Source organism: Pogoniulus pusillus, chromosome 36 (genome assembly GCF_015220805.1).
Source record: "Pogoniulus pusillus isolate bPogPus1 chromosome 36, bPogPus1.pri, whole genome shotgun sequence".
In the NCBI taxonomy this organism is placed as follows: domain Eukaryota; kingdom Metazoa; phylum Chordata; class Aves; order Piciformes; family Lybiidae; genus Pogoniulus; species Pogoniulus pusillus.
The window spans coordinates 5,903,435-5,920,589 of record NC_087299.1 but is presented as its reverse complement, the minus strand read 5'-3'; the positions used below and the strand labels follow the sequence as shown (position 1 = coordinate 5,920,589).

General features: G+C 48.5%; 1 protein-coding gene across 2 annotated transcripts in view; it reads left to right on the top strand.

Annotated features, from left to right (window-relative positions):
- PLCH2 (phospholipase C eta 2) overlaps positions 1–15,101 on the top strand; it is a 102,524-nt gene extending 87,423 nt beyond the window's left edge. The window contains exons 18-23 of one of the 2 annotated variants that reach the window (XM_064172365.1): positions 75–199; positions 640–724; positions 1,236–1,382; positions 1,949–2,028; positions 6,644–7,697; positions 11,825–15,101. In XM_064172365.1, coding sequence (XP_064028435.1) covers positions 75–199; positions 640–724; positions 1,236–1,382; positions 1,949–2,028; positions 6,644–7,697; positions 11,825–13,563 — 3,230 coding nt within the window. In that variant the 3' untranslated portion in view covers positions 13,564–15,101. The remainder of the gene's footprint in view (positions 1–74; positions 200–639; positions 725–1,235; positions 1,383–1,948; positions 2,029–6,643; positions 7,698–11,824) is intronic. The other variant, XM_064172364.1, reaches the window with a different exon arrangement.
- Positions 15,102–17,155: the final 2,054 nt, after the last annotated feature.

Genomic DNA, 17,155 nt, shown 5'->3' with positions numbered 1-17,155 from the left:
CAGAAGGTTTTTGTAACTGAAGTCATCCCCAAAATTGCATTTTTTTGACATTGTGCCACTTCTCATTCTTGTAGGTGTCTTTAACCCAAATTCTGAAGATCCTCTGCCTGGCCAGTTGAAGAAACAGTTGGTTCTAAGAATTATCAGTGGTCAGCAACTCCCCAAACCTCGTGATTCCATGTTGGGAGACAGAGGAGAGGTGAGAGGCAGATGGTGATTATTCAAGCCGGTATGAACTTAGTCTCCATGTCAGGAGCCAATAAGATACCTGAAAAGAAACATTCTCAAGTCAAAATGCCTACATGATCTTAACAAGCTATGTGCACCCAAGCTGTTTACATATCAAACTTGCAGTTGGGTACCTTAAACTACCCTGAACAAGAATAAGTTTTACCTCCAGCCAAGCACTTGGCTGGCTCATCCTATCCAGTTCTCTGTGCTCCCTGATTTGACTGCTCTCAGTGCCTCAGCTAAGTCAGGTACCCACATTTCAGAAACCCACTCTCAGAAATGAAAGCTCTGTGGAAAGCTACAGCAACTTAGGTGGTGTTTAAAGCTCTTAATGAAGACAATAGTCTCATGTGCTTGAATTTCAGCTTTGCCACTCCTTTTCCATATCTGTCCCTTTCTGCTTTCCAGATCATAGATCCATTTGTTGAAGTAGAAGTTATAGGCTTGCCTGTTGACTGCTTCAAAGAACAAACCAGAGTGGTTGATGATAATGGTAAGGTTTTGTGGGGTTTAGGGTTTTCAGAGCTGAAGCCTCCTCTTCTAGGCAGGTGTTCATAAAGATTTGAGCAGCTGAAATTTAGATCCTGTTATGACAAAGCACTGAAAAATTGATTTAAGTGTTCTTGGTTTTAATTAGACTTGGGGCTTGCATTGGTGAACTGAGTTGGGGTAATGTGAAGGTCTGTGTGAAACAAGTCATTGGTCTGGCTTCTCGGTGTGAGAGAGAAGGGTGTTTTGAGCTTGCTGTGGTCAAAAGAGAGTCAGATTGTCCAAAAGTCTCTCTTCAGCAGGCCCAAACTGAAGTAAAATCCAGCTCTGTTTCTTAGAAAGTCCTCTGCTGTTGTGCCTCCTGCTGGAGCGAGTGGGAGTGCAGAATTTTCTGGGAATGATGACCCAGCTCTTAGGAAGGCCAGAATGACATTGCAGTGCAGGCATTCCTCCCCTGGGCAGCCTTCTGGCTTCTTGTGAACAAAAGATCTAAAGGCTGACTCCTTCCCCCCGAGGCTTTAACCCCATGTGGGAGGAGACGTTGGTGTTCACGGTGCACATGCCTGAGATTGCCCTGGTTCGGTTCCTGGTGTGGGATCATGACCCCATCGGCCGTGACTTCATTGGCCAGAGGACCATTGCCTTCAGCAGCATGATGCCAGGTAAGGCAGAAAGGGTGAAGCTCAGTCACAAAATCAGAGAATTGTTAAAGTTGGAAAAAGGTCATTAAGTCCAGCCATCAACCCAACACCTCCATGGCCACTAAGCCATGTCTTGGTGTGCTGTGTCCGCAGGCACCTCCAGGGATGGTGGCTCTACCACATTCCTGGGCAGCCTGTTCCAAGAGACAAGAAATGTCTGCTGGGTTTGTAAGTGGTGTGACTTTTGGGTAGCTGAGTGTGGCTAAGTGATGCACAAGCCTGAATGCTCATGATCACAGAACCTTAGAGGTTGGAAGGGACTTCCAGAGATGGAGTCCAATCCCCTGCCAAGGCAGGATCCCTTAGGGTAGTTTGCACAGGAACACATCCAGGCAGGTTTTGAAAGTCTCCAGAGAAGGAGACTCCACAGCCTCTCTGGGTAGCCTGCTCCAGGGCTCTGTCGTTCATGATAAGCAGGAGCTGGGACAAAGCAGATGAATTTCTTCTGCTGTTTCCAAAAGGAAAGTGTCTAGAGGCTCTTCCCACCCTGTGCCAGCTCCTTGTCAGCTGTGTTCACTCTGTTTCAGGTTACCGCCACGTGTACCTGGAAGGTATAGAAGAGGCATCCATCTTTGTTCATGTGGCTATCAATGACATCTGTGGTAAGGTGAGTGCCTTCCCTGGGACATAACACCACTTGCATGCAGAATTGAGCTGGCAGGATTTTGTGTCACAAGAGGGAAGCCCAGCTGGGGAAGGTCCAAGCTGATAAATGAGTTCAGTTAGAGTAAACCTCTACTCTCGGTGGTTGTGGTAGCCTGAGAACTTTCTGACTGCCTGTGAAGGGGAAGTAAAAGCAAGAGATTCTTGCTGTGCTGTTTTGGGGAGCCAGGGAGAAAGGTTATTTTCCTGCAGCATGGGCACCTTGATCTAACTAAGGTGGGCTGTGTCCACTGCTCTGAGTGTACCTTGTTGAACAGAAGGTTACATCCCTCAACCACGACTGCTTGCTGTGTGCAGAGGCTCTGCCTGCCTTATGCTTTTGCATTTTGAATGGAAGTAAACCCTTTAGGGTAATTTGCCTTGGAGTTTTTCCATGCTAGCACCTAAAATGCAGAGGACAGATGATCCTTGTAATAGCTGTTGCAGTTGTTTCCACTGCTTATCTGTTAGGAAGAGAGTGTTTGCTTCAAAAAACCACAGCTATCTGGCCAGGTGCTGTATCTAAAGTCACACGAATGACTCCAAGCTGAAAGCGAAGCCCTAACTTCAAACCTTTCCTGAAGGCTGGAAAGTAGATTGCTTCTTTCCTTGCAGTGCACTGCGTTAACTTCTGACTGCAGTGTCAGTGAAATTCCGGTAGCCCCAAGTGCCCTGAGCGGCTCAAAAGCAGTTTGTGACCACCTGCAGTATCAGCAGGGTGACAGCAGGAGGAGGCATTGAACAGGCTGGGTTTGTGAGTTCCTCTAATTGGAATTAAAATCAACTGTCTTCGAGGAAAAGAGCCTCCTACAAGGCTAGATTTTAATCCAAGATTGTGTAGGATGAAGCAGAGATATATATATCCCGGGGAGCTTTGGGTTTGTATTTCTGGGAAGAAGGAAAGAATGTCACTTGGGACATTTTAGCTCAGTTCCTGTTTTTTTTCTCCTTTGCTGGCTAGTGCAAAAACTTCTGGCAGGTGTAGCTTCATCCTGACAGGACTAGAGTCCTGCCTGAAGCTTCCTGTGATGGCATTAGGAATCTGTTTGTTATGGAGCAAAAGGCTTGGGAAGGTTTAGGAGGGAGAGAGAGATGGCTGGTGTTGGTCTGAGCAGGACAGAGCAGCTGAGCCATGCTCCAGTTTGGACTCTAGGGCTTGGCACAGATTGAAGGCCAGCACCCAGGGCATGCTAAAAAGGTCCCTTTTTTTTTTGGCACATGTGGCTATTCCACCTGCTCAGTAGTTTGATGTTGCTAAAACAGAATCTGAGGGGTTTTTTAACTGTGTGCTTCACTGAAATCTCTTTTAGACTGCACTATTCCTTGGAGATGCTTTTCTCTGTCTCTGCCATAGTCTATTAATGTATTGAAGAATTTCTTGTGGTTTTCTCGATGTGCCTATCTCTGAGATCCTCCCTCACTGTTATTTTGCCTTTACTCTGTCTGTTTGTGATTTCAGTGGGCTTCTCTATGTCAAAAAAGTCTACTTTTAGCAGCAGAGCGTTTTTAGACGCCTTGAAGGTACCCCCCTCCCGCCTCGGGGAGGCGTAGTGACCACCACCACACACCTGCATGTCTCTGACTACTTGCTCCATTAGCATCAATGTTTCCTTATTAGCATTTTGAAGCTCTGCAACTCATGAAACATTTTGACTTGATCAGTTCTGTTGGGTCATTGATCAGCCAGAGATCCCCTCCATGTATGAAGCAGATCCAGGATAAATGTCCTAATCCACTCTCCCTTTCTCTCTTCTTTGGGTCTCTCTCTCTCTGCTGTCTTTTCTCTAATGTCCTGTAATTCACTTCTTTCACATGGACAAAAGCATTACCAGTGAATTGTGTGCTAAATTGTGGGAAAGCCTCTTGTGTTGCTTTTCAACTCTGCTGTAAAGAGCAAAACAGCCCTGTAAAAGCTGGGCTGGGGGCTGACAGCACATGTTCTGGATCTCCCTCACAATGGTTTTCTTCCCCTCTCGTTTTTTGGTTGGTTGTTTTTCGTTTTTTTTTTTAAGATTATTTTTTTTCCTCCTCCTAATTTAACCAAATCTATCTTTGGACTCTTGAATCACTCCATGGATTCAAGCAATAGTGGCAAGCTTGACAAAGATGCACCAAACCAGCTGGAATGACACCTGGAGCCCTGCACTGTGTCTCACCCATCCCATCAGTGCTTTGCTTCCCTTTCTGTTGGGTATTCTTTGTCTTTGTGTGTGTGTGTGTGACAATTTCTCCTGGGTCTTGCAAAGGTTTATATTGTCTCATTTTTACAGCAATAAATTCATGTACTTGCCAACTTGTCTCTGTTGGAGCAGAATACTTCCCCCTCTCCATTCTCATGTTGAAGCTTTCCAGTGAATCCCCAACGATCCAAGCAGACTCTTAAGTAGTCTGCCTCACACAGAAGCTTTATTAATGAGGAAATTACATTTTCTTTGCCTTGGATGGGAAAAATCAATCCTTATCTTCTTTAGGAGTATATACTCCTAAAGGCCATTTTAGGTCTCTTTAATTATCTCCTCCTCACACTGGCTCTAGGCATGTGGCAACTGAACTTCAATCAGCTATAAAAATAACATTCTGAATGCTGTCAGATAAACAAACCTTGATCCCATATGCCAGGTTGAGCAGGACATGGTCATAAATGCAGCTTTTAGCCCAGACCTACTGTACAGAGAAGCTGAGATCTGCCCATTAAGTCCTATAAAGCCAAAATTTGAAATGCATGAGCATGCCCTTGAATATTTGGAAGTAAAAGACAGAGCATTGTAATTAAAATGAGACATTTCTGTGCCATTGTTTGGCACTGCAGAAATGTGACCTCACATGGCATCGCAAGGGTGGGAATTGAAGTGACAGCGAGTGCCAACAAGCATGGATGCTGATCACATTTTATCACGGGCTCCTTACAAGGCATTATGTCTTCTCTTTTTTATTCATGCTTTATGCTACAGCTACTAAAGAGAGGCTGATCTAGCTGGGAAATAAAGGGAACAAAGGAGGAGAAGTAGATCAGAAGGGAAATGCCTCTTTCCCTGCTTTCAGCGATTTGTGTGTGTATGGGGGCTCTAGGCACAGAGCAAACCCAACATGCTCCTTCTCAGGCATCAGCCTGTTGCTTTAAAAGTTGGCAAGTACAGCTGGAATGTCCACAGGAATGCTGGAGCTCTGTTTCACTGCGATGTACATCAGTTGTCTGATGGTGGGAGATTTATGGTGCTGAATATCTATCTGTGTTTAATGCTGAAATAAGTACTGGAGTGTCTGAAGTGCTGCTTTATCACCCTGGCTAACTTCACTTGTTTGTAGTGTTCCTCCACTGATGAAAACATACATGAGCATCTTTGGATAAGTGTTGTATGGTAGAAAGTAAACCAAAGGATTTATCTGCATTTCCAATTAGCATAAACTCTTCTTTAAAGAAAAGACATCATAGAGTCAGTCAGGGTTGGAAGAGACCACAAGGATTATCCAGTTCCAACCTCCCTGCTGTGCCCAGGGACCCCTCACACTAGATCAGGCTGGCCACAGCCTCGTCCAGCCTGGCCTTAAACACCTCCAGGGATGAGGCTTCCACCACCTCCCTGTGCAACCTGTTCCATGCTTTCACCACCCTCATGCTGAAGAACTTCTCCCTAACATCCAATCTGAATCTACTCATTGCTAACTTTGTTCCATTCCCCTCTCCCCCCAGTCCTATGTCTATCTGACATCCTAAAACATCCTTCCCCAGTTTTCTTGTATCCCCCTTCAGATACTGCAAGTCCACAATAAGGTCACCTCAGAGCCTTCTCTTCCCCAGACCGAACAGCCCCAACTCCCTCAGCCTCTCCTCACAGAGGTGCTCCAGCCCTCTGCTCATCCTTGTGGCCCTTCTCTGCACACTTTCCAGCACAGTTTGCAGCAGATCTGCAAGTCTCCACTTCCCCTTGAGCCCCTGCAGTGAACTGATTTCCTCTGCCTCCTCCAGGTTCTGCAGTCTGTCGTTGAACTGGTGGGACAAGAGTGCGTTGGAAAACTGCCCCAGCCTGGCAAAGCTTAGTGCTTAAAAGCACACAACGGCCCCCCAGAGCTGCACCACTCAAAGGGCAGCACTCTGGCTTTAGGCTTAAAGAGCCTGGGGGCTGTGGTGCTGTCAACAGCCCCAGCCTGGTGGTTTTTAGCACACACTGAGAAGCTTCTCAGCTTCCAGAACTGCATCGTTGTAGGCTGAAGGGTTTCCTCTTTTTATTGTTTAACTTTCTCTTGTCAGTATTTCATGTTTAAGCTGTAGGTAGCTATATGCCAGCAAGAAAACAGTGACCAGTAAGAGAGAGAAGGCTGGCTGGGAATTTTTACCTGAGAAAAGAGCTGTGCAAAAGAGAAAGGAAATCTTGCAAAGCTGCTGTTGCTGTTGCTTGTTCTCTTCTCATCTCTGTCCTGCTTCTGGGTTAGCTCTGGTGCTGCTGATAAGAATAAGGCAGGAGAGTGTGAGTGTGTGTGTGTGTGTGCGTGCTGATGGTTGGTACCTGAGTGCCTGTGCCCCGAGGCAGAGTTGCATTTTCTCTTAAGGACTTCTTTCTCTTTCTCTGTTAATTTTCCAGGCCAAACAAGCTCTAGGTCTAAAAGGCCTGTTTCTCAGAAATCCAAAGCAGGCCTCTCTGGACAGTCATGCTGCTGGGCAGCTCCATCGCAAACATTCCTTTAGCAGCCACCTCCTGAGGAGGACAGCCAGCGCGCCCACCAAGAGCCAGAAGAGGACCAAGAAAGGCTTCCCTGAAATTGCTTTTGACTCAAAAGAAAACAGCTCCGAAGGGGCCGGTGAAGACTGTGAAGTGGAAGCTGCCTCACAGCCTCGCTTTGAGCAAGAGCCAGAACGTGCCCCCCTGTCACCAGCTCCCCGAGATGGTGCCAGCGGGGAGGGGCACGGCAAGGGGTTGAAAGGTAAGGCCCATAGCTCTCCTAAGGCCAGAAGCTGTGCTGCAGGGGCTGCTGCTTTCAGCGAGCCCTTGCGCAGGTCTAACAGGGTGCGGCTGCAGGAGCAGCAGAGCGAGAAGCAGAGTGTCTTTGCACGCTGTGCCATCAACAGCTCTGGCAGGATCGGAGTGGCCACCAACTGCATGAAATGCATGATCGGCTCCAAAGAGAGCCCAGATCTAGAAGGCCAGTGGAGTGACCATCCTGCCAGGCCTATTGCTAAGGATCTCCTTCACCATGATCAGTATAGCAGTATAACTGGAGAAGAGAGGGTAGAGCTAAGCACTTGGGCTGTGAAAGGGCAGCCCAGGAGGCGCTCAGACCTGCAGCCCTGCAGCAGCCCCGGGACTGCCGATGATCTCGCCAGGAGCACTCAGCCTTTTGCCAGCCCAGGGAAGAAAAACCTTGAACCTAAATGTCATGGAATAAAGGCTCATTCCCGGCAGCGGTGGCAGTGCCAATCAGGTGGCAAGTATGGAAGCACTGTCAACTTGGTTGCAGCCAGCAATGGCTCTATATCCTCCAGCTCCAGCAGCCTAGAAAGCCTTGGAAGCCCAGAGTTCCCCAAGCGCTGCTCTGAACCTTCTCGGAGGCAAGCGGGCACCCTGCAGAGGGAAATGAACGCCTTGTTCCTTCAGAAATTGGAGGAAATTCGAAGTAAATCCCCTATTTTCTTTACTGGTAAGACCAGATTTTCTTCACCCTGCTCCACCTTAGATCACATCATCATCTCAGCTTCTGCATAGCATCCTGACTTAGAAGCTCCTCTGTGTTGTTTTGCTACCCAGAGCTGCTCCTTTTTATTTTTTGGCAATGGCAGAACAAAACCAAAGTCTATGTAGTTATTTTTATTTTATTTACCCCCCCAACCCTTGACCTGTCTGGCTTAGATTAGTCCTCTCCGTGCCTAGCTCACCATCTGCAGTAGTGAAACTGTCTGTAGTCATCAATGTTTGGGTTGTTTGTCCAGGGGGTTTATTTCCTTGGGGTTATTATTTCTTTTTAGTGACTGTGGTATGATACTAAGTCAATTTTGAGAGCCAAACCAGAGCATGAAATTGAGATTGACTGTGGGAACCCCACATTAACAACCAATATTTCCACTATCAGTGCCTGTGTTACACTGAGGGATAACCACATCAGAAACCATCTCTGCTAACAGGAAAACCTTCCTCAGAGAACCTGAGAACTTGCCAAACTGCTGCCTTCTGTTCAGGGATCACTGGATGGAATTCTCTGGTCTGGGCTGTTCAGGAGCTGATATTAGTGAGCACAGCAGATCAGTCAGATCCTAGCTCTGTAAAGCTCCAACATGCAGACATCTCTGGATGTGCTCAGTGGTGTCTATGTGATGTGACTGGGACCTAGAGGCACAGTTGCATAAGGTGAAGCAGCAAAGTGTGTGATCTGATGCCACTTGACACCAGCCGGGCTTGGGCTGGTAGCATTTCCCAGAGGTGAAGTTAAGTGTGTCCAGCCAAAGGCAAACTGCTTCAGCCACAGCACTTCAGGCACATGTGGGCACTGCCATGGTGTGGCTGCATCTTTCCTCGTGACCTGTGTGGTTGTAAAGATGGAAAGCAGGAGCTGGGGTAACCCAGGTATATATTTTAATAAGGAATCTGGGGCTTTTACTGCTGGATTTGGCAGGGAGGGGAAGGAAAGGAAGAGATCTTGACAGGGTTTTCTCTGTTGGAGAGAATTGTGAAGAGCCACTTCAGAAGCACAGCTTTTGTCTGTCACTTTGAGAGCTTCTCTTGGAATCCCTCCCCATCTCCTTGAATTGTCCAAGGAATTTGGACATTGAAGGACACATTTTCAGGAATAGTTAAGGGACTTTGGTGCTTCTTTAGCTGTAATTCTTTTTTTTTCCCCTTTTAAGTAATAGGTTCTGACTGCCCACCAAGAGTGGGCTTCTTTGGAAGCCTCATACAGAGGTCTGTACCATTCCAGTTTTTTGATCAGTTGACTCTGGCTCCTCACAACTTTTCTTTCTTACATTATTTTTTAACCTTTTTTCTGCCCCCCTAATATCTGCTCTGAGATTTTAGGGAAATACCAGGACAGTGGGAAAGGGGGAAGGGAAAAGTTTGCTGCTTCCCATGACTTGAAATTAATCCAAAGCAGCAAAACTCTTTCTATGCCCAAATTATTGGCGTTAGGCTTTTCATAAGCTCTGAGTAGTGTGACACATGAAACCGTTTCCCATTCTCAGTGCCAGGTCCCCCACCAGCCCCCCAAGTCACTAAATAAATATTGTGATATGCTTGAAATTTGATTAAATCCAGCTGACTTCTCAAGCATGGAATCAGCAAACCTTTAAAATGGTAAAGGAGTCACTTGGCCTGGGTGCTGATGATCCAGTGACAGACACTGTTTGCACAAACAGCACAGCACTCCTCATCCCTCTGCTCTTTGAGTGCCTTGGGCCAAGAAACCAGGGAAACCAGCAGCATTAGCCCAGTATGGCTGCATTTCCTGATTAGCATTCTGCTGGTGGGGAGCCTACAGAGATAGGGAGCTGTGGGCTCTACTTGTCCCCTTTATGGCAACAGCATTGCAGTTCCTAATGTTTTGCTTTGTGTGTCCTTAATCCATGCTGATGGCTTAGCCTGGGTGGGCAGGAGAAGAGCTCAGCTCTGGACCCCTCTCAGTACTCCCTCAGATACTAAAAGCTCTGTTGGGTTGTGGGTGGTGGATTTTTCTTATGGACACATGTGTCTCCTTCCCTTTTAGCCCCCCCCACCTCATGTATCATAGCCCATTGAACTGTCTCTGCTATTAAACTGCTTGGGTTGGAAATTCTGCTGCCAAAAGGAATTTCCTTGACGTTTTTGGTGTTGCAGTTGATTTTTTTCCCCGTAGCATTAGCAAAGAGCTTTGAACAAGAGGAAGCTGGCTTCCATTCCCCACTCCATTGGAGTGTGTTTCTTGGATAACAGCAAGAACTGCTTTTTATTCTTCTATGGCAAAGTAATGGTCTAAGCATCCACCTGTTTGTGGGCTGCAGTGAGTGCTCTGGTTGGTCAGAAATTCTTAGGATCCCACAAGAAGCTGTGAACATCCCTGTCTGCTTCCCTTCCCTCCCTCAGCACTAATTTATCCTATTATCTGCACCTGCCTTCCCTACATTAACTGCATTTTTCCTCTGTTCTGTCCTATTATTCCACATGCACACTCTCTCTCTCTAGTTAAGAACTGAAAGGACAAGCAAGTCAAAGGTAACTGTCCCTCAGTGTCACTGATTCAAGCATCTTGTTGCCTGTAGTCTTGGTTTGTTCATATCATGTAGTGAGCAGCTCCTGTACGTGGAGGCTGTTGCCTGGCTTAGTGGTGCTCTGCTGGTTCTGCAGTGCATGCTTGCCTTGTGCTTTGGAGGGGCAGTGCTCTGCTTGGCATGATTGCTTTGGCTCCTAGGGCACAGGTTCTCAGAGGGGTGCATTTCTTCAGGGGGCTGGTGGCTGTGGTGACTTTTCAGGACTGGGGTGTGTGTTGTTTGAAAAAGAAATGGCAAACTTCTGTAGGCTGCTCAAAGCTCCTGGGTTGATTTTCAAAAGGCTCCTTGGCTCCACCCCACTGCATGCACACAGCAGTGAGTTTGTGATCTGCTGCTTCTCTTCTGAGTCACTGGAACTGGAGCAGTTGGATGGGCAGCGGTGTGGTGGTTATTATGCGTGGCCTGGTTAGGTCTGATACACCAGTACAGACTAGGGGTCATCCTCCTGGAAAGCAGCTCCATGGAGAAAGACCTTGGAGTCCTGATGGACAGCAAGTTCTGCATGGGACAGCAACGTGCCCTTGTGGCTAAGAGGGCCAACAACATCCTGGGGTGCAGCAAGAAAAGTGTGGTCAGCAGGGCTAGGGAGGTTCTCCTGTCCCCCTGCCCTGGTGAGACCACACCTGGAATATTGTGTCCAGTCTGGGGCTCCTCAGCTCGATAGAGACAGGGAACTGCTCGAGAGAGTCCAGTGGAGAGCTGCAAGGATGGCTGAGGGACTGGAACATCTCTGCTGTGAAGAAAGACCGAGAGCTCTGGGGCTGTTTATTCTGGAGAAGTGAAGGCTGAGAGGGGAACTTAACAACATCTATAAATACTTGAGGGGTGGGTGTGAGGATGAAGGTGCCAGGCTCTGTTTGGTGGTGCCCAGTGATAGGACAAGGTGCAAGCTGGAACACAGGAACCTCAACATGAGGAGATGCTTTACAGTGAGGCTGCTGGAGCACTGGAGCAGGCTGCCCAGGGAGGTGGTGGAGTCTTCTTCTCTGGAGACTATCAAGACCCATCTAGATGTGTTCCTGTGCAGCCTGCCCTAGGTGATACTGCCCTGGCAGGGAGGCTGGACTTGATGATCACTGGAGGTCACTTCCAACCCCTGCCATTCTGTGATTCTGTGACACATTTGAGTGCTGGAGGGAGAGAAGCAATTCAAATGGTGCTGGGTGATGGAGGAAGAAAAGTTAGCTAGGGAAGGGACACAAACAAGGCAACAGCAAGAAGTAGAGGGGTGCAGCTGCTGTTTGAGTAAGAATGAGAACAGTAACATGGTGTCACTGTGCATGGCCTCAGGCTGTGGTGAAAGCAACGGGACTTTGGGCAGCTAGAACTGAATGAACAGAAAGTTTTGCTACCTTCAGTCAGGTGTTTGGAATCTTAAGTTGCTTTGAAAATCATGGCTAATGTATGCAACTTGTACCTTCAGACCAAAATGTTCACACAGGGGAAGAAACAATCTTCAGCTGAAGTGCAGTTGGTATCAGATAATTAACTCCCACCTCTGTTTTTGTTTCTTTTCGTGTCTCCCGAGCAGATGTCTGCCATTTTTCAGTACAGAGGTCAGTCACTTCTTTATGCAGCCTAGAAACTATCACTGAAGAGCCTGTCATTTGCAATGACCACCATCACACCAGCCTATTCTTCCCTCTACCCGTTGCTCCTTACAGTGATTCTGAAGAAGGGTCTGTGTCTGGACATTCCACCCAATCTCCATCAGAAGCAAGCAGCACATCCAACCAGCCTCAAGAATCTCTCCTCACCAGAGATCAAAGAACTACCTTGGCTGCAGAAGACCAAGGGCAGGTAGTCACAAAAGCAGCTGAGACAAGTTCAGTAGGCCAAGAAGATGAGAGGAAGAGCCTGGTGGGATGTCTCAAAGAAGAAACTGGTGGGACACAGACATGCAGTAGAGATGAGCTTGGAGTGGCAGCGCACCCTCAGAAAGCCTGGCTGGGGGTGGCAGCAGGCAGGGCTGCTGGCCAGCCTCTGGAAGACTGCCCGGAGCAAACCGACCAAGCAGGACAGGTATTAGCAGACACAAAAAGCACCACTGAATGCAAAGGACAAACCCTTGGCCCAGCAGCTGTTCTGCTGCAGCAAAACAAGGTGGTTACCAGCACACAGACAACAGTGCCTCCAGACACCTCCCAGAAAGCCCAGGCTGCACAGGCTCTACCTGTTTCTGCCCCTCAGACGAGCTCCTATGTGCCAGTAAGGTCACAGAAGGAAGGAGTGAAGAAGTTGGACTCCTCAGCCTTAATGCCCACCCCGAGCAGCCTGTCTCCAGCAGCAGAAGTGTACTTTGATGCCACTGTCAACGACCGGCTCTGGAGCAAGCTGGAGTGCAGCAGCCACCGTGACAGCATGTCCTCCTCCTCCAGCATGTCCTCCAACGACACTGTCATCGACCTCTCTCTGCCCAACCTGGCTCGCAAAAGCCTCCCGGACCTTGGCATCCGGCACGACAACTTCGAGCCCCTTGCCATAAGGAAGGGAATGCGCCCAAGGTCTGCCACAGCATCCAGCAATGAGATGCCAATGGTGAGCAAGAGCAAATCCAACCCCAACCTGAGGTCTGGGCAGCTGCCAGCAGACGAGCTGTGTCCTCGTCCTCTTGCCAGGAGCCCTCAGGATGCGTTCTCATCCATTCCTAGGAGGCACACCTGGAGCAGGCTGTACATGGAAAGTCTCAGGCAGTCCTCTAACAAATCCAAAGCTCACGATATGGTTGGGAATAACCAGGCCAAATCCAAGAGCCTTGGGGACCTTACCTCTGATGACATTGTGTGCACTTTCGAAAGCAAATACCGTAGCATCAGCAGGAGCTTCGTCACCCGCTCCATGCGGGAGCAGCGCCGCTCGGCGGGCCTGAGGTCCTCACTCAGATCCCAGGACGAGCTGACAGAGCAGCTGAAGAAGCTGACGGCCTTCCAGCAGGAAAATGACATCACTTCCCCTATCAGCCTCGACCCAGTGGAATCTGAAGAAGAAGGGGAGAGCTTGGGGCTCCTGCGCAGGTCTTCATCTCGCAGCCAGAGCCGGGTGCGGTACATCGCCAACAGGGCCAAGCAGGCGCAGGAGAGGCAGCGGCTGCAGAGCCTGGGCCAGCTCAGCGGCAGCCCCATCGAGGAGAGGGGCAACCCGGAGGGGGCCTGCAGCGTGGCCAAAGCACTTTGTATGGATGTAGCTTCTCCTGCCACCTTTCCATCCCAGCCTAAGAACCAAAGTGATTACAATGCTGAGACAGAAGTCTTCTTTATGCTGAAACTGTAGTTCTGGGCAGCACTGGAAAAGGCAATGTTTACATTCCCGAGCAACCCGAGAGGCACCAAAGTATCCTCTCCTGGCTCAGTGCTTCCTGGCCTCCCCTCAGTCACAAGGGTACTTGAATATCATGACTCCAGGAGAGCAGATGATGGAATTGTCAGCAGGCTGCAGGAACAGAGCAAGCAGTGACACTGGAGGCTTGGGTTTTCCCAGGCCTGATCATCCAACCTTTTCTTCTTTTTAATTACACTTCTCCCAGCCTCAAATTTGGCCTCTTCTGTGTCTGACCCTTCTTGCATTTGCAGTTTGCTCTGTGCAGATCTCCTGTCTTTACTCATTTCAGTAACAGCTTCTCACAAGAGGGGAACATCTACATGATGTTAACGACAGCCGAGGTAGAGTTTGCTCTGGCAAACTGTGGATCCATGAAAGAGGCTGGGTTTGGAATCCTGCTCCCTGTTCTATTATTTGGAAGAGTCTGGGGCCTCCGAGGGTGTCCTCTATGGGACTTGACCAACCAAGTCTGCTTGGAGAGGCATCCCTGGCTGTGACAGGGAGGTTGGAGTAGATGATGTCTGAGGTCCCTTCCCTCAGCCATTCTATTGGGATGAACTATTCCAACTTGCAGTGTGGCTGTTTCATGAACTGGTGATGCAGTAGATCAAGTCCATCCTCCATCATGGGTCTGTTTATTCCAGTGGAAACCCAGAGGGCCTCGCTCTCTGCAGAAGAGCTCTGAGTGCTCCAAAGCTCTTTTACCCCAAGCTTGTTTGTAGAGATGACCAAACCTCTGTGCAGTGTGTATGCAGAGAGCTCTGCACACAGCTGCACCCACTGGGACCGCTCCTTGTCTCAGAAGGGGGAAGGAGACAGGAGGGAGAAGGGAATGACTGAAAGCAGCCAGGAAATCTCTACTGACTTCCATGCAGAAATGGCTCTGAGCATGCTAAGCCTTTCCCTGACAACTGCACTGTCCCTCCTCCCTGGTGTTTTACCAATGCTGCTGTACATAGCACTTTTTGGGATGGATTTTACTACTTCTGTATTGCACTGCCATGAGAAATTTTCAATGCTATGTTTAAAAAAAACCAAACAAAACAAAAGGAAAGAAAAAAAAAAAAGATATATTTAATTGTGGTTTGTTTTTTTTTTAGATGAAGATCTATAGAATGAAATATCAACCAAACCAGAATCAGCATTTTTCCACACCCCCCCTTCTTTTTGTTTGTTTTTTGATTTGTTGATTTGGGTTGGTGGTTTTTTTTTTACTCTTTAGGGATGTTGTTTGTGTCCCCAACCCCTGTCATGATGTCATTGATCCTAGATGTACATTTTTACCAGTGATGGAAAAGAATGTTTACTGAGATGCTTTTAAAAGAGAAACAGAGGTTTTATTTTATTTCAGGCTGTGTAGAGTCCCTGTTATGGAGAGGATATTTTGCTTTTTTTGTTTGTACTGATTCTTTCTTTTGTGTATATTGAGCAATCTAAAGGTTTGTTTGTAAACCCACCTCCCACTACTGAAATAAACATATTTAACCTTCCAGCTGGGTGCTTCTTAGCTGTAATAAGAGACCTTTCCTGTGCTGTCTAGAAGCTTGGAGCATACAAACCTGGTTAATTGTGTCTGCCTTGTTTTCAAACTTCCATAGTGGAAGCTGAGAGCAACCTGGAGGAGGACCAGAATGAGCTGCCCAGGGAGGTGGTAGTCACCCACCCTGGGTGTGTTTAAGGCTCTTTTGGATATGGTGCTCAGTGATGTGGTTTGAGGTGAATATTGTAGAGTAGGGTTCTAGGTTGGACTTGGTGCTCCTGAGGGGCTTTGCCAACCTGCATGTTTAAGTGATTCTGTGACTTGGGGGTGTCAGGTGATGATAAACTCAACATGAGGCAGCAGTGGTCACTGTCAGCCCAGAAAGCAGTGAGAGCAGCAGGGCAGGGAGGGGATTCTGCCCCTCTCTTCTGCTGCTCTCTTCCTCTGCCAGCAAAGCACCCAGTTCCACGTTCACACTCCTGCAAGGGGCACCTTCTTACCTGTGGGGCATGGGGCTGCAAAGGAGTTCTTGAGTCCTCATTTTAGTACCATTTGGCCACAAGTATTTAAAGTGAAATGTCAAAATGTAGCTAAGGATTTTGTGACAGGGAGATGGGACTGGAAAGGGTTAAAGTAGCTGGTCACAGGGGGAGGGGGCTGGAAAGGGTTAAAGTAGCTTTTAAACGTCTTCAGAGTGTTTTGACTAAAAATATCATTTCATTTTTCCCTCCTGGCTCAGATCCGAGTTGCTTCATCACTTGGATGAGAGGCCCTTGAGGTTTGTGCAGCAAAGGTCTGGAGCATGCACTGAGGTAGCCCTGCAGTATGGCTGCAGTCTCTGAAGGAGAGCAGGTAAAGCAGCAGCAGCAGAATGGGTGAGCTGCCAGAATGAGCCTCACAGGTAAAGCAGCAGCAGCAATGTGGGTGAGCTGCCAGAGTGAGCCTCACAGGTAAAGCAGCAGCAGCAGCAGAATGGGTGAGCTGCCAGAGTGAGCCTCACAGGCAAAGCAGCAGCAGCAGAATGGGTGAGCTGCCAGAGTGAGCCTCACAGGCAAAGCAGCAGCAGCAGCAGAATGGGTGAGCTGCCAGAGTGAGCCTCACAGGCAAAGCAGCAGCAGCAGCAGAATGGGTGAGCTGCCAGAGTGAGCCTCACATGCAAAGCAGCAGCAGAATGGGTGAGCTGCCAGAGTGAGCCTCACAGGCAAAGCAGCAGCAGCAATGTGGGTGAGCTGCCAGAGTGAGCCTCACAGGTAAAGCAGCAGCAGAATGGGTGAGCTGCCAGAGTGAGCCTCACAGGTAAAGCAGCAGCAGAATGGGTGAGCTGCCAGAGTGAGCCTCACAGGTAAAGCAGCAGCAGCAGCAATGTGGGTGAGCTGCCAGAGTGAGCCTCACAGGCAAAGCAGCAGCAGCAGCAATGTGGGTGAGCTGCCAGAGTGAGCCTCACAGGCAAAGCAGCAGCAGCAGCAATGTGGGTGAGCTGCCAGAGTGAGCCTCACAGGTAAAGCAGCAGCAGCAGCAATGTGGGTGAGCTGCCAGAGTGAGCCTCACAGGTAAAGCAGCAGCAGCAATGTGGATGAGCTGCCAGAGTGAGCCTCACAGGTAAAGCAGCAGCAGCAGCAATGTGGGTGAGCTGCCAGAGTGAGCCTCACAGGTAAAGCAGCAGCAGCAGCAATGTGGGTGAGCTGCCAGAGTGAGCCTGGCACTGAGGCCCAGCACAGAGCAAGTTTCATTAACATTCCCAGGCACAAAGTCTCTCTGTAGTGCTTGTGTTCGGGGCTGAAAAAGCTGCAGGCAGTTGCTGCTTTTTTTATCTTTAAAGCAAGGAGGTACATGCAAGCTGACAGCTTGAGAAGGTTAATTTTTGAAAGGCTTATTCTGTGCCTTTTCAAAGACCCAAGTTTCACAATCAGATTATTTTTATCTTTAATTAAGCAGCCCTTGTTCAATTAAGGCACCTCGCGGGAGGCAGGATCGTGTCACGCTTCAAAGCGTTTCTCTTTCTTCAGGATGGTTTCAAAACAGTGCCTGCATTTAACTTCCATGGGAATTTTACCCTCCTGCTTC